A 26,088-nucleotide genomic window follows, 5' to 3' on the forward strand; every position below is an offset into this window, starting at 1 on the left:
TGGAAAGTGAGGCCCTCATGACATCACTGAGACGATACTTTGGAAGAGACAGCAGACGCAGGCGTAGCCAGGTGGAGTGACGGATTCTATAGACAAAGCTCAATATTAGAGAGTGAGAGAGAAATGGAGAACAGGATGGAGTGGCTAAAGGAAAAAAAAACAAAAGAGAAAATGGTGCAAAACAGTGTCTGATGTTGTCAAGAATAAGGTGTTTTTGTAAGTGCGTTTTCTATCATACAACATGGCGTGTAAAAGTATTTCACAAATCTTAATTAATCGTGAGTAATTAAAATACTATTCTGGGTAACTGAACTCAACTGGAAGCAAAAAAGTTAATAACTACAGAGAATACATTTATAAAAGATAGCAATGCATTTGATCCCATTCTTGTCACAGGGCAACAAGGCAGCATGGGTTGTAAAACTATACCTGCAACACTGTGCTAGAGGAGTCAGGATAGACGGTTCATCTTTGGAGTGACGCCCAAATCTGCATTGAGAACACATCAAGAATAATGCAAGACAAGTCACGACTACAACCCTGAGGACTACTCCTAATACTCACGCCCTTCCATTGTCAAGATGTATGAGGAAAGTATTGTTGCCAAACTTCTCAAAAGTTTCATAATGATGCCTGTCCATGTTACCTGAAGAAGAAGAAATAGAATTTGGTAAGATCAACTAGCGGTTAGTCAAGGCTAACTCAAGTGAAAACCTTGATTTACATGGTAAATGCAAAAAGTAATATTTATTGAAATCTTGACAAGTTAGGCAAACATAAATGATTTTTAAAAGTATTAAAGGTAGATGTTTCGAGGATTTTCCATTTGCAGCTTTGTCATATTAAGAATGTACCATTTTTTAAAGCTTTTATTGACCAGCAATGTATTTGGATTTTTTTGTTAGATATCTAAGGAACAGCTGTTTACACACACACACGCAAAGATAAATTACAAAATGCAAACATTAGTACAACACAAACTTTATTTTACATTTATTTGTTGGCATTTTCTGTGTCCACATGTGAGATAGCTATGTGTGCATGTATGCAGTAGACTTTTAACCACATATAACACTTATGCTGGAGGATCAGCTAAATCACACAAAAATTAATTGGCAGTATAACATCTTGTTACCATTTTAATGAAACATTTCAAAACATTACAAAAAAATGTAAAGGGGCATTTTTCAATGACATTTTCAGGTAAATGCATAAATTCATGTGAGCAAGAGTCACAATGAAGAGGGATTTCGATCAATCCAGAGATTTTCAAATTTTGGGTTTGTTCCATGAAAGCAGATTTAATCAGGTGAATCTCTTCAGAGCATGCTCACTACCCTCACTCTCCTTAAATTACACAGCACAGGATTTAGTTTGGAATGAAGTGGAACCACAGTGATAATGTTAACATCTGCTAGTCCCCAGTTCCCCCTCTTGCGGTCTCTGTCGAGATAGAGCGGACAGTCATAGAGAGGTAACTGAGGAGCATTTGATGCAGAAGTCTGTGTAACCTGTGCATCCTTTAAAGGTGAACTTTTATCAGAGGATGTGTTTCGGGCAATATTTGTGCTCCTAACTTGAGCCTTTACACAAACAAGGGGCAATGAGCCAGGCTGTGGAGAGGTTGTGTCCTGCAGGGCTCCTAGCTGTGTATCCCAGGATGCACCACTTAACTCCAGGCCACACAAATACACAGCATCTAGGGGAAGTGAAGCTGGGTACGTACTGTCACTCAGAACCTAGAGAGGAGAGAGCAACTTTACTAATGAATATGCAAAAAGTGAAAAGAGTTACAGATTAAAGAAATAAATATCTTCATCGCGTGGGTTCCAAACTCGCAAGGCAATTTAAGAATTATTTCATCATTTGTTTGTGTATGTTTTACCTGAAAATGCAGAGCAATGTCACTGCAATTTTTGCGATTTACTAGAGTAGCCTCTCTCATGACTGCCGCCAGAAAGCCTCTGGCATTTTTGAAAGCAGATAGTCGATAGGCACCAGGTGGATCTGAAGTGTTGAGATGCAAGAGGTAAGCACTGAGCAATTCTGCCCTCCTCTCCAAGCAAGACAAGTCAGTGAGCTCAAGGAGGGAAGCAAAGGTTGACGTGTTGTATTGAACAGGATGCTGGAGCTGTGAGAGGAGCAAGTGCACCAAATCGATCAGATCACCCAACTCAGTCTGGAGAAAGTCACGTAGAGGACTGGGAGAAACAGCTTCTGCATTTGAATCCATGCTCTTGTTCTTGTGTGTGAGGTAACGTTTCAGAGCTTGCAGTCTGTCTCTAGCCTGGCTGTAGGCCGGCAGTGAGGCAGACGGGTTTAGCTTGGGGCACAAAGTCCTCACTGATCCTAAAGGAGTCTGGGAAGCCTGTAGTTGTATATTCAAGTTTTGGCTCTTGATCTTAATTCTCTCAGCTGCTATTTCACCATTGAAACCTTGCATAAGAGGCTCATTTATGTTTGATGAATTCTTCTCCAAAACCTGCAGTAGTTCTGACAAATCTGTGGACGTATAAAAAAAAGCAGAAGTCAATAAATTGTTCCAATAAAGAATGGTTTACAAACAGAAACATCCAGTGAGGCTCCTGAACATCCTGCTCCTAGTCTGTAATTATTAAATAAGAAAGGCTAATTTTGATGCTGAAATCAAGAATTGCACCTCACAAAATCCTCAGCTATACTTCAAGAAGACAGGGGAAAGGGGATCCATATTCTCTAGTTCATTTTCTAATTAATTAGTCTGTCAGATGTATAGTGTGTAAGATAAGGTTACCAAAGTCTCCAGGTTTGATAATAATATCTGAGAGGATGTGTGGTCCACTGCCCAAGAGAGGTGACGCTCTACTGAAGCAGGTCTCTGCAACACTCTCCAACACCTTGAAATCTGCAGAGTCCAGTACATGGCCACCATGCACAAGATTGACTATAAATAAAAAGTTGAAAAAGTTAAAGCACAAGCTAAAAAAAATATATAATTTCAGTATGAATGTGTGATGCTGCTTCACCTGCTATGTAATGCAAAGCCTGGAACCTGTCATGGCAGTGACTGGCAACACTAAAGTGGGCATCAATCAAAGCCAGGAGGTCGTCCTGACCCCTTCAAAACACAAACAATCAACATGCATTAATTCATAGTGCTGCAGGACATGTCCACACTTTAAAGAATTGATCTTGTTTCTAAATTATCACATTCATTCAGCTCATATATGGTTTCAATTTAAATCCAAGAGTACAAATATTTGACAAGACAACACCTATATCGTAAATAAACTCAATACACAGTATGTTTGCCCATTCCCTCACCAACTGTATATTCTGCCTTGGCCTAAGTATTTATAGCTCTGTCTCTGCAGTAAAACAGAGTGGAAGATGGCACAGCGGAGGAGAAGCTCCTTGTTGTATGCTGTCACGTCCCACTGTGATTTTCTCTGCACAATGGACACCACTTCACAAAAAGAGCTGCTCAGCTCATCCTTCAGATCCCAGGGAGAGTCACAGACCAGAGGAAAGGCACACAGTCGCATAGCCGCTGTTTCAAAATAAATACAAGTTCAATTGAAATTAGAATTACAACTAAATAAAAACCAAGACATCAGAGGTTGTTGTTTTACTTGAAGAAAATAAGATCATGTTAACAAACATTCACACATATTGCTGATGACAAGGAAAAGTAATGGTTTCTTAATGTTTTCTGTTAAAAGGATAAAAATGGACCAACAGCTCTTAATGCACCATAAAAGGAATATTTTCATTAATTACATTACAATACACCTACCTGGTATGGAGCATGATTTATATTCTTGTGTTATAAACCATAACTGGAAGCAAGGGTGACTCAGGCTTTGGTCATCTGTGTAACCAGTATGTAGACAAGCACGTTTTCAGATAGGAATATAGTTGAATAAAGAAACTGGGTTAAATCATTTTATGAACATTAGCAATAACATTTGAAAAATGGATCCTTGAAATAGCACCTACCTCTTAGAGATGAGATCAACAATCTGAGGCGAGCCACTACTTTATCATCCCATTGTTCAAACAGGTGACAGTTGTTAAAAACCAACCAGTGGCCCTCATGAACAGCTTTTTCCAGCATTGAAAGAATAATGTCTCTGTCACACAGAGCCCCAAGAGAAATGACTTTCACCTGAACCTGAAATATATTCATGAATGAAACACTGGATTGATCATATTCAAACAACTGTCATTTTCCTCTTAAGTCACACTCAGGGACTGAAATGACTTTACAAAATGTTTTGCTGCTGTGTTTTAGGTTGCAGGTCAAATGGTTATAGGGTATCTGAATAATTATAATAATTTCACCAGTCTCCATTTGAATGTCAACTGAAAAGGCAATGAAACCTAAAAATCAAGAGGGAAATCCTTTGTGCTTCAAAGTAAAACATAACCCATTCACTACAGTTAAACAATGGTTACTGTTAACATTCAGCAATTAACAAGATAGTATGAAAGATAAAACTGCTTGGTAGTGTTACAGGATTTAAAGGGAAAGGTACATGTTTCCTAGCTGAAATAATGCCAACTAGGAAGAGATAAATTGCTAGCATTAGCTTTTGTGTAATGGAAGCTAATGGGTATCAATTATCTTGTTTTACATTGGCCAGATGTACAACTCAAAACCTGGGATGCATGTGCAGCATAACATAAAAAAATGATAACATTATTGGTGCATCCCATTGCATGGTTAATTGTCTGGTAAAACCTTAACTTCAAACAAAATGAAAGATCCTGTTACCTGTTTTGTTCCTGCAACACAGTGGGCCAGTGTGTTTATTAGATAAAGAGGCTGAATGTTTGTCGACTTATCTCCACTTGGACTGGGTAATGTGAGAATGATGGGTCCCTTATGTTTGACGAGAACTTGTAATAGGGCCTTTGGGTTCCCACTGTAAGGGGCCTCAGTCCCTCCTCTCTGTCCAGGAAGAAAAGAGTGGTGGGCAGCCATGGCCTCAGCTAGTCCCTCCAGGCAGTCAGGGTTCACAGTCTTCCAGAGGAGAGCCCGCTGCAGCACGGACAGATGGGAGTGAGAGCAACAAGGAATAGCTCCTGCTACAGTGGAGGAAGGGAACCGAAGATACTCCTGCCACTGTGTCTGGAAAGTGGAGAGAGAGGCAATCAACCCACCAAAGCCCGGCATCTTTTCCAAGCAGAGGAGCTCTTGGTGAATATGAGAGGGGATCCAGCATGGCAAAGCACTAGTGGAAGGTGACAGAGTAGGAGGAAGGAGACAAGGTTTTATATGTGTGAGAGGATGTTTTATGTCTTGAAAGCCCCTGATAAAAGCCACCCTCTCAGTCTCAGAGCACAGCTGGTTGTGTTGAAGTCGAGTCAAAGACACCAGCAGCTTCAGAACAGCAACATGACTCTTGAAGAGAAGAGGCCGGTATTGGAGCAACATTTGGGTTACCATCCTGTTTGTGACCTCTGCTTTTACTTCCTTTGGCATTTTCAAAATAGTATATGGCACTAATGGTCTATCCTTCATGAGAAAGGCCTCTTGCATTACTGTGATGAAGCCATGTAGGGAAAAGTAATAGGCAGGAGAGAGACGGGACACCCCCAGCAGAGACTGGTAGAGGTCAGCAGCCAGCCTCATTAACTGTCTGGGCACAGCCAGCAGAGACTTGTGGTACTCCAACTCGTCACTCAGCTGCTGGATCTCAGCCTGCAGGTTCTTCATTGCTTCTTGACAAGCAGCCGCACAGGGGAGAAAATCAGAGTCCTGTAGCAGTGAGGTGTCAGACTGCACGATGTAGTCCATCAGAGCTTCCTAATACAAAAATTGTACAGTCAACTAATCAAGTAAGATAGAGCAGCAAAGTAGTAAAGGCATAAAATAAATTATTTTTGTAAGAAAACTATATATTTTTAATAATAACACTTTTTCATATATGAATCACATGCTCTTCCTTAAACTGCAACCTAGATAAAAGGGCTTACAAAGTCCACAATCTATTAATCCACAATATATGTGGACATGTAATACCAGACTACAGCTTGTGACACAACATTATACTGTAAAAAAATATATGAATAATTATTCAGGCATAAAGTTATCAGCAAGTGCATTGAACAAATTGCAAAAGCACTGGGATGAAAACATGACATTGTACTTTTATAAATCTAGAAACTGATTAAAAGTATTTTTAAAATGATAAGTAAGGTATAACTGTAGCATTCTGTAACAACATGCTATTTGTACAAGGTTAGAAAGAAAGCACATTGTTATGTTCCAAAGAAAATAAGCCCATAACAACCAGAAAAATAATTTGCTTGATATGAACGTAAAATAAGGCCTCGTCACCTCCTCTGACACCAGTTTCTTCTGCAGCAACTGTTTGTCATTCTTCAACTGCAATTGCTGACTTAGCAACTCTTCACATTCAGACTGCAGCAGCTGTGTCAGCATCAGCTCCTGGATCACTTCTGAGCTAAGAGAGAGGTCAACCACGCCCACCTGAGCAAGGATGGATGGATGAATCTCTATTGAACAAAGGAATAAACACAGAGTAAGCCACTGCTTTCCAATGAGTTAGAAGAGTTGATTTTGAAATTGCCCAAAGTTAATTTCAATACTTTCTCTTTCATAGATACCGCATGTACGGATGAAAAGCCATTACTCATAGTGACATAAATACAGAATTAAGTATAGATCATACTCTGTTCAAAGTTATAATAAGCCCTCTATATCCGTATCAAACTTAGCCAATCACCAAGACAGACTTTAACAGACACAACGTGTGTACATTTGTTGACTCCACTGCTTCTTACCATCACTTAGCATCTTAACAGGCAGATTGGTGCAAAGGAAGAGGCAGAAGTTAGGGTGGCTTATGTCAGGTGGGATATGACTTTGAAACCATTGAGAGCAGCATCCAGTAGGACGTGCCAATCTGTCCAGAAACTGTGGAGTGGGAACTGCTCGTTCCATGTGAGTCACCATGACTCTCCAACCTGCAAAACAAAAAGTTTGAATGGTGATTAGGATGGAAAAAAACAATTGATTTAGAAATTGCACAGCATTGAGTACCAAGTTAAGTAGTCGTTGATGTAAAACTAAGTTGTGAACAAAGGTGGATATATGCACATCACGAAGATATGCCGCACACTTACTCAATGCCAAAAAAAGTTGAAACACAGTGTTTAAACCAGAGCTCTTCTTCAGGTGATAGTTTTGAAAAACATTTGAATGAAAAGTTAAGTTACAATATTTATCACCTTTAACTGCAGCCTGGTCGAGCTTATCCAGCAGCTCTGGATCATCAGCACAAATCACCATCCCACACTCTGTCTCCTTCTCAAGGTTGGCATTGTCACCTGCAGAGAAAATGATTGTACAGGTTTAACGTTTTTTAATGTGACTCTAATTCACACAGGCATTGCAGTGATTTTATACGTAAATAATATGATAAAAAATAACTGTGTGCTTAATGCAGTATATGCTGCAAGTGTTCTATATGAAGAATGTTTTGTTGCTTGTAGAAAAAACAATTAAGTAAAAAAAAAACGATGGGGTTTTTGGACAATATTCTGGCTCTGGGAAGTTAGAATAACCAATGGTTTTAAGTTTTTATAATTTTTTACCAGAGGGTTAATACTGAAAACACATTTAGTCTATGTCAGTGGGGTTTTGTTGACCCAAATTTACAAAAGATCTGTTGTGGGATCTGCATATGAATTGCTTCTTAAGGACCTACCTGGTATGCACAAGCGTTGAGAGCTTATATCTTGATGTTGCTGTGTGTCTGCCAGTAAAGGCCAGCGCTGAGCCCATGGCCTACTACAGCCCCACAGCAGCAGCTTTACAACCATCCTATTTGATGGAGCATCTTGGCTTATACCCAATGCCCGACCCACAGGCAGTTGCAAATTGGCAGACACAGTGATTGGAAAACCAGGAGGTGGGTGAGAAGTTTCAGTGTCAGAGTGTGCAAACAAGGAGGTTCTGAGGTCCTTGGGGTTTATTTCAATGCTCCCAGACTGACATAGCTCCCTCCACTTGCTCAGCAGTTCTGTGCGTGCATCAGGTCCGAAGGGGCCTAAATAAGAAATGACTGCAGCCAGAATAAGGGCATCTCCAAGTAAGGTTTGGTTATTTAACTCCAGCTCCTGTAGAAAATGGGGGGAACAATACCCTTTAAAAATATATTTTAACAGTTTAAATACAAAATGAAGCTGCATGTTTCACAGATATGTACAATATATTTAAAAAAATATTTTTACCTGAGCAGCGACCCTCCAGTCTCTCATATGCATGTCCAACAGCCTTCCAGCATGAGTAGCTTCTCTTTCTGATTGCTCTGCTGTGTGTAGCTCTAGTATTTGCTCCTCAAGTTTTTCTTCAACCAACTGCAGCTGATGTTTGAAGTACTCCATACGATGGTATGCATCTTTCTTGTCCTGTGTGGCCTGGTAAAGCTTTTTGCGGGCCTCTTCTTTGAATTGCTGCTTGACCAACAGTTGGTGCTGCATACAACAGCATTCATACACAGCCTGGACCCACTGACACAGGGACTCACAGGCCTTGCTTACTTCTCGCACAGACTCTGGCATGAACTGGGGACTGTCGAGTATCTGGCCAAGCTGCTGCAGCTGCTCATTTGTCAAACTGTAGCGGTCAAAAAATTCCAACTCCTAGAAGATATTAGATATTAGGAGAGCAACCAAAAATATCCTCTTATGTTGGATTATATTTATCATAAAATGTATTTAAAATATATTATTTTAATCCCACACACCTGGTAAAAGTTGGGTTGTCCAAAAAGCTGTCTAGCAGTCTCCCAGCCAGGGGGATGATTAAAAAGTAAACAAATGGCATCCATTATTTTCACTACTCCGTCAGGTGGATCTCTATAGTGGCGCACCTCCTCCAGGTCAGATGGATCCAGACAGTTTTGAATTTTGAGACCTGACAGCAAAACAGGGATCATCTGGAAAAAAAGTTTGTTCAGGTAAAAAAAATGACTCTGAAGGTTTTACAAAATGTTCTAAATTGAAAAAGCAAGTTTCCTAACTGAAATAGAAACAACTGTAAATGTACCTGTTTCTGAGTAAAATTTACCTTCTCTTCCATGTTGCATAACTTGTTCTCCTCTTCAACACATATCTTCTGGGCTTCCTCAAGTCGCCTCATCTGGAAATCTATGGCTCCGAGAAGCTCTTTCTCATGCTGCAGGACAGAAAGGTTAATACAAACAACTTTTACTTAACAAGTAAAAGGTTACAAGTAGAGGTTACTTGTTATATAGAAAATATCATTGCATTTTTAAGTTACAATATTAATAGAATAAAAATATAATACGATGCAGTTTCTTCATCAAAGTCCAGAAGCCTCTGGAGTGCACTGATTTATTGCTGACATTTATTGGCTTAGATCATATTTGACTGTGATGAAAAATGACCTCTTGTGGTTTATAAATCATAGCAGTCAATACTGCTGCAATTTTTTCAAAAGTATTGATCTAACGTCATCTAGATGTGCTGAATTGCTGAATTACCTGCTGTGCCATGGCAACCGCCTCTTGCAGTCTTAGGAAATCATTTTTATACACCACAGCTGCATTTCTTATCCCATCCAAATGAGACAGAGCAGTGGCAACTCTGAAAAAAATACAATGGTTAATCTTGAGTAACATTTATTTTTGATTTGTTTAAAAAATCATGAAGTGTTAATCAGGTATCTTGCATACCTAAATACACAGCTCAGCAACAGACACTATGTGAAGGTTACTATTTATGTTTATGTTTGTTTATTGTTTCCCCTAACTGCTCAGACTGTGTTAAGGATGGTAATGTGCAGCTGTGATGTATTGTATGGTTAATTATATATACCGGTACTTTTTGCTGTCAGTATAGAGGGACTTTTTTCAAAAGCTATCACAAAGTAGTATAATCACTATTTTTTTCCAGATATCACAGCGGTTCCTGATATATTAGGAGAAAAAGAAGAAACTACTACCCAACTACTAGATTAACAAATACCTGTTGGCCTGGCTCTGCTGTTGCTTGTGCATATGTTTGGAAAGGTAAGCAAAGTGGGCAATGAACTCCATGTAAGTCTGAGGGCTGAAAGGCTGAGATGTTAGATGGACAGAAGCATAGTGACATGCAGATTGATGGATTCCTGCCATAGCCACTGGCAGGCTGACTTCTGACCTTTCTCCCTCCCCTGAAAAAAGAAATAGAAAAGCATGTGTCTTGATAAAGCCATCAGATAACACTGTCAGTAAAAAGTGGTTAAACATGAATTGAGTATGCATTAACTTTGGTGCTGGGACTTACTTTTGTGGAGGCAGGCTTTAAGGCAGTGAGCAGCACCTTCAACTAAAGACTGGTTTGACCAAGGCTGGTACACCTCCACACAACAGCTGCAGCTCAGGGCCTTGGTAAGTTGGGCCTAGATCACATATGATAAATTCTCAATCATTTATTTTAATTAGTACATACTCAATAGCACACTCTGCAATTGGTATAAAGAGCCCTCCCAGCACAGACATTATACTGTATCAGAGTAGAGTTCACATTGTCCACATTATGCATTTCAATCTGGCTTCAGGGACTCAACTGTTATGTGATAGAATATAGGTCCTGTACCCTAATCAGTTAGGTATAAGACATACAACTGTTATGTGATAGCTAGGGTCTGGGGATGTACCCTATTCAAGTTAGGGTCAAACATAAAATGATGATTAAATGACTGTGTCTGTGTTTTTATGCACTTTACCATTAGAAAGAAGGCTTTGTTATGTCAAGTTCAAAGGCTCCTTGACAAGTAAAGTCTTTTAAATAAAATACTTATTTACATTCCATGCATGAATCTCCTTGTCCGCAGGTGTCTCAATGTTGACTGGCATGGTAAAGGGAAGCAACAGGAACACATGTACATTTCTGTGGATTTGGCTCAAGAACCTTTGTAAAAAGAAACACAATATTGTTGAGTTCAACCCACATGCTCTTTCTAATATTTACTGAGGATAATTATATGATGCTATAAGACCATCATTGTTAATAATGTCACAACATAATCATGACACACAGTTGCATGCCACACAAATTAAGATCTTAGAGAATCATACACGTATTTCTAAGCTTAATCATCAATAACTTTAATTAATGTGTTGAATGACTAGCACTTGTTCTTAAATTAGCCCTAAACAAAGTGTCAAAGTTGCATGGAAATTATTTCATAAATAAGGTGTTTTCCTCTTACTTCTCAAAATTCCAGCTGTCCATCACATATCTTCTTGAATTCATCACCGCAGTCACTCTGGTAACAAGATTTCTCAGCTCCTCATCTGTGCTGAGCGCTGGGTAGGTTCTATGCGCCATGGCAACCAAAAGTTCATTTCTGACAGAGAGGCTAATTCCTTCGTGGGCTAGTATGATGACATTAACTCCTTTTATTCTAGCTTGATTTCTAGCTTCTTTTAGGATTTCATGCAACTTATTCTCATTACCAGGATGCACCTCCATCAACTGATAACCCATGAGATAAGCAGCTAAACGCACAGTGGTTTTACGTCCTGTGCCTCTCTCCGAGCCAATCAACAATCCATGACCACCAGCTATGAACAACACCCTGAGGATATGTAAAAGCTGATTCAACCTCTGTCTGTGTAGAATGCATCTGGTTGCAACATTGTAGTCGTTTACAACTTTCTGTTCATTGTATTCCTCTTCCCTGTCAATATGAGCACATAGCTCCTGCTGAAGTAACTCAAGGTCTTGGTCCTGATAAAAACAGCTAAATTTGTGGTTTACTGACATTAAGGCCTCAGATAGCTCAGGACCAAATACAAGCTTAGCCACTTTGTCCTCCATATACTGAAGAATCAGGGGTTTTAGTATTGCCTGCTTGGAGTGATTGTCTTCAGACAGAGGAGCAGGCTCAGTCCATGTATGGCATTTGTTCAAGTCTGACTGGCCAGCTGGCATTGGCTCTTGAAGCAGATCCGATATATCTACACTCTGACCCATTGATTTACAGGGGACTGCTGTGTCTACAGGCACTGTTTGTATAGAAAGGCTTTCAGTAGTGGCTGGGTAATTTGAATTTGCAGGTTGGGCTTCATCAATCAAAAATATCCCATAATGTGTTGTTGCTGTCATGGATATGAGTGAAACAAGACTTTTGCATTCACCCTCAGAGCATAATCTGTCACTGAATGTACGCATGCACTCGTGCATCCAGAGATGTGCTATGTTAAGAGATAATGTTGCAGGCCTGGACAGGACTGGAGGAAAGTCTTGAAGTGAGTTCTCCTTTTCCTGCATCGTTGATGTGTTGAGGGAATTAGGCTGCCACAGGCACATCCCCAAAAACACTTTCTGAAGGTCATGTTGAGAAAATATGAAATGGGGCCTCTGAGCAGTGGGCTGGAATTGCTCACATACAGCATCATACAGATTTTTAGTTGCAGTGATAATACAATGTGCCATATCCTCACAACTCACAAAGGGCATTTCTTTCAGCCAGGTTTTTAGCCGAGAAGAATGGATAGAGAATACAACATCCATAGTAAGGTTGGGCAGCACAAAGATGGAGAACAGGCGTGAGAGCCTGGAGGATATCACATTACTTTGATGATTGCCTGATCCAAAGACACAACATGTAGCCATATAACTGATGCATCTGGAACTCAATAATTTGAAATGGTAGGTATCATATGTTAGAATCTCTCCTGTTGACACACTCTGTCGAAGCGTCTCTAGAGCCGCCGAGGTCTTCCCAAAGACATCTATTAACAGCAATGAGAAAAAAAAGTTACTTAAACCCTTCATTAAAGAGGCTATATGTAACTTTCAAAAATACTGCGTTTGTAGCGATACCGCATGGCCGTTAGGCGAACTGCGCCAGTAACCTGTATACGTACACAAACGAGCATCATCATCGGCCGCGAAACACTGGATATTTACCAGCATATTGTTTACAGAGGAGGTAAGTGGTCATACACATGTGAAAGTCTGTGAAGGAGTCTATGTGTCTGCATTCATTCTCCATCCTACAAACAACAGTCTCGACAGGCACTGGCGTGTGTGATAAGTTTGTCTGCCTTTGAGAGCTCCTAGGGTGGATAGAAGTGTGTGGAAGACAACCTCTGGCTGTGGAGGTGAAGACCAGGAGTGTGTGATGAGTTTGTACTGTTGATCTGTGTAAGTGGAGCGGAGTGAGGAGGACGTTGAGAACGTGCATAAAATGTCACTACCTGGAGCTTTCGCGGAAAATACGATCTGGGGAAAAATTTTATACAGGCAACACAGATAGACAGTGAACATCTACTTTTTCACATCAGTTAACCGTTCGCTTATTAATGGGCGATAAAAAACGATTTATACATGTAAAAAGTTACATATAGCCCCTTTAAGTGAAAAATCTGATTAAAATTGAATCACACATTCTCCCAAAAAGGTCATACTCACCACATGCTTCATGCAAATCATCCACAAAAAGAAGCAGTCGGGGCTGTCTTATCATGGAACCTTTGGTGTTTTTAGGGTTCTTCTCATAGCTGATGTTATCCATTAAAGTGCGAAGGTCTCTGGAGCTCAGGAGCGGACTAGCTGGTAGGCTAATATGTGGCTTGTCGTAACTCAACAATGTTTTGCACACTGTCGTTTTTCCACTGCCAACCTCTCCTGCAAGCAACACTGGCTGGTTTGCCTCCAACATGAGGTTCAGAAGGAATGTGTATCTCACATACTGTGTAAATAAAACATACACTTAGTTCAAATGTTTTAAAATAGTGAACACTACATTTAAGTAACTGCAATTCTCTGGTTAGAATTATCAGAACATACCTTGGGAGTGATGACACTAGTAAGCATTGAATTTGTGGGGCAAATCTTGCTTTCAATGTTGAAAAAGTGTTCAAACACACTCTCTTCATCGGGAACCGTAATTTTGTACCGGCAAGAAAACAAGGCTTGACGGATTAGTAAGTCAAACTGTGGCCAATATCTGCGGTATAATTAAAAGAAATATGAGACATGAGCAACTGATTTCAAGGTCATTCAAGGTAAATAGGCAAAAACTGCAAGTGATTACATGTGTTTATAGCCATAACATATAACTTAATTATAACTTCAAGTATATGTAAAAGTATCTTTACCGAGGATGTAAATGTCCACTAAATCCCCAAATAAAGGCCACCAGAAAAAGGTTTCTGGCCAGCATGTCTTGTTTTGTGTGGCATCCTGTGCTGGTTCTGTTTAGAACCATATCTAATTGGAGAAAACATGTACAGTGTAAATAGGGGTAAAATACATTCATTAGTGTATCTGTCCACTACATTACTTGTAAATGAGTATTGGTTATACCTGTTTTTTCTTTTTTTGGTAATGATTCAGTTTTTCCCAATTCCATTCCAAAATGCTGTAGGAGGGCATGAATGACCCGAAAAAATGACATGATTTCTTGCAGACCATCCACATGACTAGATTCTCCTTCATAATGAATAGCAGAGGTTATATGTTTCTCCTTGAGACAGCTGAGAGTGCTTGAAAAAAGATCTTCAGCCAGACGATTCCAAAATGTCAAGGTTTTTTGATCCAGTTTGTGTTCCCATGAGAGTGCATCCATTTCACTCTTCCACACAGCCTTCCAGAGATCAGTTCCTGTGAAATACACCAGGCTACAACAGGTCATTGCAGATGGACTTGCATCACATAGCTTGTTGGTCTCCATAAGTAGCTTTAGGTGTGATTGGGACAGCAATGTTTCACATGATGGCAGGCACAGAAACGGGTTCTCAGGCCTGCAAAGTGTGGTTAAGTTATCGAACCAGCCAGGCTGCCGCAAAGGCTCACCATCCATTACTAGCCATTTCATTATTGGCATGTGATCACTCTTGTCATTTTTGCAGCTTGTACATTTTTGTTCAGATTGTTGAGAATCTCTGAGCACCTTTGAAACAGCTCCGTCTTGCCATCCCCTTTTGTCACAGAAGAAGCCAAATAGCTCCTCATGAGACATGGCGTTAGGAAATAACACCACAGTGTCAACAGAGTTCCAGGTTAAATCAGGGGTCTTTGGCTGTGCAAGTGGAGTATCTCTTTCAATCAGATTGTCCCTTTCAAACCTTGCATTTGAAGCCAGAAAATTGAGTGCTCCGGCTAGAGCACTGTAGCAGGTTGTCTTCCCACTACCTGAAGTACCAAGAAGCATAACTGCTTGAGAATATTTGATTGTTTGGTAGAGTGTAAGAGCATTGCATATAGTTTCGGTGTAGGATTGAAGCCCTTGTCTTTGTAACTCTTCTGTAACTACATCTTTAAGATGGTTCTTTTCTTCTTCCTCAATGTAGAGTTGGAAAAAAGGGAACTGACTAACAATGGGGAATGTTTCCTTGAAAATGGCAAAAAACTTTGAGGCTTTCTTCTGCTCGTAAAGAAAGGGTAACACAATGGAAAGAATCGCTTTGACAACAGCTGTCTCCTCCATCAACCCCTGTATTACTGACAAATGAGAATTGTGAAACTTTGGAGTCATTGTAGTTTCTTTCTTATTCTTCTCAACAATATTGCCAATAACATTTTGTGCCGATATTAAATCAGGTTGTTTTGCAGCCAATCTTCTGGCCTCATCTGACATTTCACGTTGTCTTACACTTTGTTGTAAGTGCATTTCAGAGGCAGAGATGATCCTTTGCAAGACAACAAGATAGCAGCTCTGGTCGTCAGTGATGAAATCAGGCAGACAATTGGAATCCTTTGCCAGGCTGATGAGGGACACCAGATGTCGACTTAAAGACCTGGCTTCTGAGAAACCAATCGAAGTCAGCATTACTTCTGCAATGATCCTGTAATCTGGATGAGTTAATGCGATTGGTCTGGTCACATATCGTAAACTCTCAGGAACCTCAGATGGATATCCCTTTGATGAGATGAGAACACATCCATAGCTTAGTCTGGCAGAAATGCTTTTCCCGGCAAGTACCATATTGCGTTCTTGATCAACAATGTTTTTGAAATCTACAGGTCTTTCCTTCGGCTCCTCATTCACATTTTGATTCTGATTTCTTGTTGACATAGAAAAGGATTGGTGAATGTCTTCTAGATGTTGTCCCAGTATTGACAGGACCTCTTGTTTTAGTGAGTCCACAGAGTCAAGCAGAAGCCATGCTCCAGTCTGGAGTGCGCCAAACAGCATCCGCTGAACAACAACAGGTCTCATGTCTGGACTACACTGAATATTGACAACCTGTCGTCCCAGTGCTTTCCCTAAGTGGACAACCGTTTTTGTCTTTCCAGCCATGGAAGGTCCACTCATAAATCCACACCTGTAGCTTGTTAGAACAAGGAGGATCCCAAGTATTGCCCGATCTGTGGATTGAGTGTGCACCATTTCCCAATCTTCTGGACCAAAGTATTCATAATCATATGGGAGCTGATGGCCCAAAACATCTATGAAGCATGTTGGATCAGTGCTGCTATTTAGATTTGTATCTTCAGATATTTTATATTTCATCAAACTGAGCCACTCAAAAGACGACTCCAATGGAACATGTTGAATCTCCATGAGTTTAGATAGCTGTTGTGCATGATTCATAGTCATTTGCACTAATGCACGCAGACATATCATCATGTATCTGGATACCAGATATTCACTTTTAGCCCCTTTAACACCACCCCTAATGGAACAGCCAAGATTTTCCAATTTTGCAGAGTTGCGTGCCTTTATGCTCCTTAACTTCACTGGGCTTGATTCTTGGAAAGCTCGTAAAACAGCCGTGCACCAAACCACCTCCTCAGTCACCAGGAGACACTGAAGAGGATATTCAGACAGCAGATCCAGCTCAGACAATGCAATTCTTCTCCTGTCAGGGATTTGGGACGGTTTGTCTGAAACATTTTTATCACATGCCAAATCCTGGCTGAAGGGTTCAAGCTGGCTTTGAACAAAGGCACATTCTTTCATGAGCTGTACCATAGCCAACTTCAGTTGTTTCTCAAAGACACAAAGCCAGGACAAGGTATTGGTATTTGGTTTCAAAGGAGACAGAAAGGTAACATGTTCCTGAAGGCTCCCAAAGAACCCTAAAACCTTCATCTGCCTGTGCATTTTTACAGTAGACCCACAGCTCTGTATATCTTGTGTATTAGATGGTTTTCCACAATCTACTTCAAGACAACACACCCCTTTAAAGCATTTGCGTACAAAGGGTTGCAGCATGACAGGGGTTGGGTGAAAGGTAAGTAGCTGTATGACTTCCCTATCACTCAAGAACCAGAGTCGTGGAAACTGTACAAGGAGAGTGTCCAATTGATCCGTCAAGTTGATAGAAATAGCCTCCATTGTAGATAGACCATCGATGAGAATCTGGCAAAGGTTTTCACCATGAAATCTGTCATTTTCCTTTTTGGGATGAACAAAGCTCAACATATGAGGGTCACTTGATAAGGACTGCATCATCTCCTTAAATGTCTCATCAACTGGTTGAAATTGCTCCTGCTAAATAAAAATAGAAAAGGAACAATTATCTTACATGTAACCTTGCTAATTCATCAGTTTCATATTATTAAAAAAAAATGTGTTGTGTTTGTCTGTGATGACGTAGGAATGTACCAAATGCACTCTCTGAAGACAAAAGGATGTTTCATGGAACATCTTGGTCAGGAAGGCCCATATTTGCTGATATCTATTAAATAGATTAAGCACTTTTCCTAAAGCAAAACACAATACAGTTTGACACCATTTCTTCTTTACTTGATGGCACATGTTTTTCCTCTTCTTTTTTTTTATATACACCTTACCAAGATCTTGTAATGATTGCATCCACTCTTTCATTTGCCTCTTGCACTCAACAGCATGCGGGGACTTCAACATAGTTGAAAGAGTCATCAAATCATTTTCTATCTCAGCAATGTGTAATCCTAGACCTAAGTGAGAAAACGAGAGAAATCCCAGCAACAGGTACGCAGAGTAAGGCTTTTCACACATGTCCCTTATTTAAAAGGTAGGCTAACAATAACTGCAACAATTTCTACATAATATTCTGGCAAGTATTTTGCCAGCTTGTTATTATATCTCACCTATGATGGTGAATCTCACATCACCAGGGGAGGGTTGACTGGCACTTACAAGATTTGGATTTCTGCCTTCTCTGTGCTTCTCTTTCTCTGTTGATTCATGGTGAGGCTCACATTGCTGAGAAACAGATGGACTGAATATATCTAGCTGGAAGAGTCTTGCTTCCCATCCCTGTTGAAGTTTTAGAAAGGTCAGCTCCATGTTGGACTCTGCTTTTGCAGCCCTGCATATCTGATAGAGAAAAGATTCAAGATGTTTATTGTCACTCCGGTTATACAAGTAAAATCAAGTAAAATTCTCTCCTTTGACAAAAAGTAGGTAGTAAACATAACATAAAATAGACTAGAGTAAAATAAAATGTCAAAAAAAAGAACAAAAAAATCACAATGTTTTAAAGGGTTTTTAAGAAAAATACGTACATTTAAGGCTGAACATATATATATAACTCAGGTGTAACATAAATAAACCTCCTGAAATAGTCCGTATTGCACAGGGGGTTATATTGCACTTAAAGTTTTTTAATAATTTAAGAGTCTTATGGCCTGGTGGAAAAGGTACAATAAGTACAATCAGTCAAGTGTAATGTTATAAAAGTATAAATTAATAGTATGTGTTCTTTTAGTCTGTTCTAACCAGAAAACTATTTCACCCATGATTTTCACAGATTTTAGAAGAATAGTCAATATATAGATTTTAGAGTCTAATGCGCTCACCTTGGTTATCAATTTCTGGTCAACTTCCGTCTGTGCAGACATCAGGTCAGCAACCCTCACCATCTTTTCTGGGTCATACATTAGATCCATGCCTGCAGATGGAAGGAATCTTGATCACTTCAAATATGCTATGTTAAGTGTGTGATTCTATATGGGGACGGTGGCTGACCTTTAAATATGGCTCTCCAGTGTTTTGTTTTGAGTGTGGTACTCTGCAAAGGGGCCATGGCTGAAAGCTGATGACTTAAGCTTTCCAAGAGTCCCAATGTCTCCTGGAGCACTGCATCATTGGTGGGTATGATATCTGCTAGAGATAGAGCTTGATGTTTCCACTGAGTAATTTTTTCCTGAGCTTGTGATACAACAACCTAAAGACAAATATATCAAAACAACAAAGTTAAAAAGCTTAGTGACCTGCTATCATTGTAGCAAAAATATTTGTAATTCCTAACTTAATTATTTTTTAATTATAATTATAATTATAATTATAAGTTTAACATAGTATCTCTATAGCGAAAGACGTAGCGAAAGTTTTAAAACTTTCAACAATAAAGATAAACAGCAGCAGGTGTTTCAGCCCTAGGCTTTCATATTATCTCTGTATATATGATAAAATACAGCTGAGACTAGGTTTTGATCGTCAATGCACCAGTTCTTAAAAAATAACTTTTTATTCTTAAAAAAAAAACAGAATGAAGGCAGAATACAGGAGCCCTAATTCTAAATAATCTGAGACAAATATGTTTTCAATTTGTCATTACTTTAAACGTAAGTATATAAATAACAGCTTGGCATGAATATCATCTTTGTAAATAGGCATAACTGTTTTATTTGAAATGTTACCTCACTAAAAGGCAGAGATTTCCATTGTTCCATCCATGTTTTGCACAAAGCAATCAGCTCCCACAACTCTTTACGGGCCTCAACCTTCTTGATGTCTGTTGTCAAGATGCTCATATCCATTGGATGTTCTGAATGGACAAACAAGAAAAACATTCTGATTAAATTAGAAGTTTTTGACGGAACATGACAAAAATGTATGACCAGGGCTGTTTTTTAAGACAAAACCAGTTTGTGTGTGTGTGTGTGTGTGTGTGTGTGTGTGTGTGTGTGTGTGTGTGTGTGTGTGTGTGTGTGTTTCTTTTCTTGTTTTTTATGTACATGTGCCATCTACCAGGGGCCAACATTTAAGCTACAGGTCAAAAAGTAACCTCTCTAAGCCTGGATATAATTAACACCCATTATTTGTATCATCTCACCTTGTAGGTTTTGACTGGTCCTACTAATTTGTTCCAGTTTTGCATTGAGATTGTGCACATGTTCACACATGGGGTTCAGTGTGAAACCAATCTCTTCTGCATTCTGAGTTGGGTCAAGGAAAGGTCCTGATGTAGCCTTTGAGACCTTATTTTTAAGGTCACAGACCAAAAATGAGAACATTGTGTCCAATGCGTGGGACATTGTTGGAAGCTGGTTGCACACGATGCTATCTGCCTGCTTCAAGAGCAAGATAAAGCAATCCCACATGGCCAGCATCTAGATTTATAGCAGACATAAACACACACATTGTAATGGTAATAAAGAATATAAACTAAGATTTTATCAAACAGCTGTTATGTTCAAAATAATGCATGAAACTAATTTGCAAAATGATAATCACTACTATGCCTGCAGACCTTCTCTTCCAAAGTGACCTCCTGGTCAGTCATCTTCCTAAAGTTCATACAGACAGTATCCTGGAGGGAATGGATGTACTCCATACGCTTCTGTGTGTCGGCTAACATTTTCACAGACTCCCTCACCTAAAGCAAAAGAAAGATATAGCACTTTCATAAATTTGACAAGTTAGCATGTAAAATAAATGCTATTTAATAAGATTTCGTTTGAAATGATCAGGACCTAAAGGTTATAAAGGGCATTAAAATACAGTTGTATGGTACTAAACTTTTTATTTTAGTATTTATTTCAACTTGAAGGTGGGAAATTTATGTTTCTATAGTTGACTACAGCAAACCTTAACAAATATAGAATGAAATATATTACTTTTCCTTCTCTCTTAAAAGTGCTTTTGGCTTTTTGCTGTTGTCAAAGAAACAGTGATATGAAGCATGGTTGTTTTTATGATCCAAAACTTTCAAAATATCAGACAACAGGTGGGTTATAATAATGATATCCTTAAGTATTTGTCGGATAGTTTTCAATTATTTAACTACTCATTTGTTACAAAAGTTTCCTGGGGTGTTGCTTTATGGAGGTCATATGTGTACACATGCATTTTATTCACTAGTTTTCCTTAAAATAACTCAAAGGACACCTAAATCCATAAATAATTCACAGATTGTTCTTTCATAATGGAATCTAAATTCAGAACCCCTGACCAAAGACAGCCTTTGGGATTAATATTTAGTTGTGAGTTCTAGAGGATCTTAATCTTCCATTTACCCTGCCTTTAAAGGAAGAATGTGCGCCATATTGATCCAGTAGATGTCGCCCTTGAGCACCAGCATTAAACCAAAACAAACGGCCGTTGGACGACACATACTGCTATTCTGAAGCCTCCGCTCTCCTGCAGCGACACACCTCCATCCCCTCTCCACTCCCGTTCGTTATCAATTAGAATGCACCATTATTAAGCACCATTAAGCGCAATCTGCAGACAACATTGTCCTTTGCTCGAGCTGCAATTGCCTGTGGCCTGCATTGTTGTGTTAGCAGGCTAATGTTAGCACACTTTGATTAACTCAGGTTCATATTGCACATAAACTGACAAGGAATGACCGTGATCTAAAGACACTTAGGTGACTTCCAAATAATCAGAGAGTAAACTATGTTCTTCTTTTCTCTAGTCCTTGACTAAACGTGCACGCTGCTCACTCATTGAACACAGTCATGGCTCAGAGAGACATTTACACAGGATATACTTGATTTCTGCTGTATTTATATGTAAAATGTCACACATTCTTCCTTTAACTGCTTGACATCATACACTTTTTTATTTACATTTTCATGCAAGTAGGTCCTGTTTTAGAGACTTTCCATACCTTAAGAGCATATTGTGAGAGGTCATGTAAGTCTCTGGGTTCTGCCTTGAATTCAGCAGCAGCCCCCTCCAGGTCTGAAATGAGACTTTCTGAAAGCAGCTTTATCTGTTCAACAAGCTGCCAGAGCACATCCTCCTCAATACACCTCAGCTGCTGACCTTCATAAACACAGGCAAAGAGTAATGAGCATCAAGCAGAGTTGCAAGTAGTTTCTCAACACATCAGCTTACCACACAGTTTAGTATTAAAAAGTGATGTATGTTTTCTTTAAGAAACTTTGTTTCATTAGTCCTTCATAAGACACCTATTCATACGTTCTCAAAGAGGGATGTTTCTTTAAATGAACACTGGAGAGAAGATTAATTGACATACCAAGATTTTCTTTTATGCAGGTGCACTGGATGATAAACAGGTTGTTGGAGGTTGAGACTGATGAGGGAAATGTGCAGATTCTATCAGTCCAGTGGCGTAGCTTCTTTATGAGCTCCTCATAAAGTAAACTCGACTGACCCTTCATGGATTCCAAAGAGGCTTGACTCCATTGACTAGTGAACAAATGAATGTCCAACAACCACGAGTAGCTCTCACACAGCTGCAGGATTTCTATCTCAGCTTCCTGTCCAGATAAAAATGTGTTCAATCTTAAACACAACTACCAATAATGTATATAATGTTAGCTTGTATTTAATGTAAAAGTAACAGCCTTGCCTGCATGATCTTTGCCTGCTCTTTGTCAACCTGTTTTGTGACATCATTAATGCTGATCTGCCACTCCAGCTGTCCCCTAGTTAGTTGATAGTAGCAGCCATGCACTCTGTTGCCCTGGGCAATTGGCAAGCGAAATGGAAGGGCTCTAAGACATTGACGGCAGCAAAACATTCTGCAAACACTTGTTCCATCGTCGTTCTTATTCTCTGGGAATTCAAATACATGGTGAGTATGCAGAAGCTAAAATGAAGTCAAAAAGGGAAATAGAACAGTCCAATACAGCATCAACACAAATTACTATACCTGTAAACATGGTATATTCAGTATGACTAGAGTCAGAGGTTAAGTCCTGAGCAAAACCAGAGTTGGAGACACTGTTGTTGCTCTCCAGGAAAAATCCACAATTGTCACACATCTATAGAAGAATAAAGGTTTTTTGACTGATGATAAATTCATGTTCCAACATTATGTTTAAAGTAACAATAAAACTACTGGATACAGATATAAGAACCCAAATGTAATTTCAGTCAAGTATTTGTTCTACATGAAGCTGATATTTGTCTTACTGACAATAGTGCCCTTGTTGATTATGTAGGACAAGCTAAATACCATCTCTCCTTAGTAAAATCAACATTAAAGAACTATTTAAAGTATCCAAACTAAATTCTAATATGCACATTCCAATGTACCAGGAATCCAACCGCACGACAACTGCAAACAATTGTAGTTTACTGCTTGCATTAAGACCCAAAAAAAAATAGAATGTCCTAATTTCTTTTAACTATAACCAAAATGTATAATTTTCATTCTGTATCTTTGCTGTAGCTGCCTTGGCTGTAGGAATTTGTACATTACCTGAATAATAGACTCTCCAACAGTCAGGAGGGCTTCACTCAGTGCTCCTTGATACAGATGTACTGGTGGGTCCACAGCCAGATGAGTGTTAGCACCAAAGCACAGCTTAGTGTGAAAGAGACAGCCTTGCTCAGATTTCTTCCTCTAACAAAGAAAAATACATTGTTAATTTTAAACTCTCGTTAAATTCTTAATGAATTTGTTTTTTCTGATGTTTCTTTCGGTATTTGAAGTGTCATGGCTGTTATGTTTATAACCGGAACCTTTGATTTTTACAACAAAAGTGGAGTTCAAAAATGCTTTCTTGTCACCTTCAAAACATGGTTGAGAAAAGAAATTACATCCTGTTTGGTTACTGTGACGAGACTCTGCAGAGTCATCTGATTGATGAGACCAACAAAGTTGCCCAATTTCTTTAAGACACTTTCAGACTGAGCCAACTCTTTCTTCAGATCCTGCTGGTGAGCCAGATGAAGGTGAATGGGTTCGGAGCACTTTGTAGGCTTTTTAGAATATTCCATGTGCAGCTCCAACTCCTGCCGTGTCTTGTAGCAGTCATCCCTCACCTAGTGATAAAGAAACACATGAGATCAAATATTAGAGAGGTAGTGACCTACAGTAGAAACCTTTCAATATTATGTTCTAAAAACATGTATTATTTCTATAACAGTTGTCACACCTCATTAAGTATTCTTCGGGATTTAACACAATTTAAGATGTAACTGTTTCACCCTGTGAAACTTTTACCTTATTTAGGATGGAGAAGCGATATTGTGACAGCTGTTTCAAAATTTCAAAACTCTCTTGATTCATGTCTTTGAGCACATGTTTGAATTCCAGCATTGTGTAGGTTTTAATCTCCTCCTGGGGTAGCAGGTGTTTCCCTTTCACTTCTTCAATCATTCTGTGAAAGATACAGCGACATTTCCAGGAAAACAGTAAAGACTTAACATCTGTCTCAACTAACAGTTAGAGGTCAGATCATACATCGGCTTCAAGTCTTAACACTTGTTAAGATAAAAAAAAAAAATCAACATTTAACTCAAACAGAATCATTTGTTTGCCAGCCTGACTCACCTGTTGAACATGAGAAGAGCATTTCTGAACTGAGGGACAGCTATAACCAGCCTATTCTGCAGACTCTGACACCTGCGGTGAAAGATTATCTTGCGCACACTTTTGTGCCACCTGAGAAAAAAAAAGGACCAAAAAAAATCTCAAAGAAAGAAAAATGAAAAAGGAGAGGTTTTAAAACATACCCCTGATATATACTTACCACGTGAATGCTTTCTGGAGTCTAAAGTCCCTAAAAAAAGGAATTTCCTGCAAAGCTGTCCACAACACAGACTCTCTGAACCACTCTGCCAGACTGACAATTCCACCAAAACCCCTTTCTGTCACATGTAGTACAGAATTAGGGGAGAAGATGTAGTGCTCGGAGCCAGCCTCACTGGAATGGACCACCTGCAGGTCATATGGCCTTAAAACCAAGAGGGCAAAAGTTTAATTTTGTGCATGACGGCAAACTTAATTACTAAGCAAGATCATCTACAGGAGTCTGAAATGAAATATGGTGCACAATCTTATTTCAGTGTACCTGCAGGAGTCCCCCTCCACTTCTTTCAGGTAATAAAGCAACAATTCTCCCAGGTCTCTTTTCTTGGCAAATATATGAAGCACCTCTGTGGCAGTGAGTGGAACTTTATTAGGTTTGGCCGCTTTCCCATTGTTCACAGTATTTATCTTTTTATTATAACAGGCTGTGACTTTTATGGATTCATCCTTTCTTGTAAGACTGAAATATAAAAAAAAAACAAGTGTAAACACAGGGACAGTTATTTCAGGAATCAAATCATTTTGGGAATAAATGATGGCAATTAAAACGGTCAGCCTTTTATGGCCCCCCAAACTAATTGGGAGCTGGAAAATATTTGAGTTATTCTACGCTGTGTCAAACGCCAACCAAGACACAGCAATACTGATATTACTGTACCATCATCATCTTAACATATAATGCCTGTTTTTTTTATGATTATGTTAACACTATAATGTTTTTGTTGTTGATAGTAAAATTCTGTAAAAAGAATACTTTTACAAACTGCATCAGAATGTCTGAGAGAATGAGGTCTCTTTTGTGACTTTTGTTTGAAAATCAAACTCAACATCCAGATTTGCATTAATGCATTTTAAGTGACAAATGTATCTTGATTGCAAAAAATTGTTATTGCTGTGTTGAAAGTTTTGATTTTTAAAATATATTCTTTAATTGCAGCATCTAACGTTAACTTTTTAACCTAGCCCAACTATTTTTGTTTGACTCCATAAATGGAGATCCAAAAGTACCTTCATATGCAATCAGTTATTTCTCGTACCTTTGTGCTGTCATCCCAACAGCAGTTCTGATTGGGATGTCAGTCCCCAATGCTGAGGCCAATAGTCGAGGTCCTTTTGTCCATTTGGTGCCATATGTGGCTCTACCAGCTCCTACCTTGGCTACAAGAGGAGGAAGCTCCACCACAGATATAGGTCTACCAGAGGGGATACTGTCGAGGACGGGGGTACAACTGTACAGAGGCGTGGTAACAAAGGATGCTGAGACAGTGGGCTTCATGAGGGACAGAGGTGGTAAAAGGGCCCTTTTCTTAACCTTGGATCCAGTCCTAGTAATGTCTTTATCAAAGCTCTGAGAAACTCCATCATGATCATAAGGGGCAGTAGACAT

The 26,088-nt window shown here is 39.3% G+C and overlaps 1 protein-coding gene across 1 annotated transcript; it reads right to left on the reverse strand.

The window, feature by feature from the left end:
* On the reverse strand, window positions 1-26,088 carry LOC132954455 (dynein heavy chain domain-containing protein 1). The gene is made up of 44 exons (XM_061027011.1): window positions 25,739-26,088; window positions 24,964-25,275; window positions 24,643-24,846; window positions 24,444-24,554; window positions 24,114-24,270; window positions 23,687-23,932; window positions 23,367-23,510; window positions 22,815-22,926; window positions 22,512-22,717; window positions 22,176-22,419; window positions 21,804-21,961; window positions 20,439-20,564; window positions 20,022-20,298; window positions 19,606-19,733; window positions 18,932-19,130; window positions 18,763-18,854; window positions 18,052-18,280; window positions 17,773-17,898; window positions 17,585-17,682; window positions 14,338-17,470; window positions 14,130-14,241; window positions 13,819-13,978; window positions 13,441-13,720; window positions 11,231-12,758; window positions 10,824-10,929; window positions 10,303-10,417; window positions 10,003-10,189; window positions 9,519-9,621; window positions 9,062-9,190; window positions 8,760-8,951; window positions 8,245-8,655; window positions 7,719-8,130; window positions 7,240-7,338; window positions 6,793-6,975; window positions 6,326-6,504; window positions 4,757-5,791; window positions 3,979-4,153; window positions 3,776-3,850; window positions 3,304-3,529; window positions 3,006-3,097; window positions 2,774-2,923; window positions 1,886-2,502; window positions 430-1,739; window positions 1-86 (listed from the first exon to the last, which is right to left on the reverse strand). Exons 1-43 carry the CDS (start codon window positions 26,086-26,088, stop codon window positions 1,320-1,322), a joined length of 13,638 nt encoding a protein of 4,545 aa, XP_060882994.1. The 3' UTR covers window positions 1-86; window positions 430-1,319.

This window comes from Labrus mixtus, chromosome 2 (assembly GCF_963584025.1).
Source record: "Labrus mixtus chromosome 2, fLabMix1.1, whole genome shotgun sequence".
Classification (NCBI taxonomy): domain Eukaryota; kingdom Metazoa; phylum Chordata; class Actinopteri; order Labriformes; family Labridae; genus Labrus; species Labrus mixtus.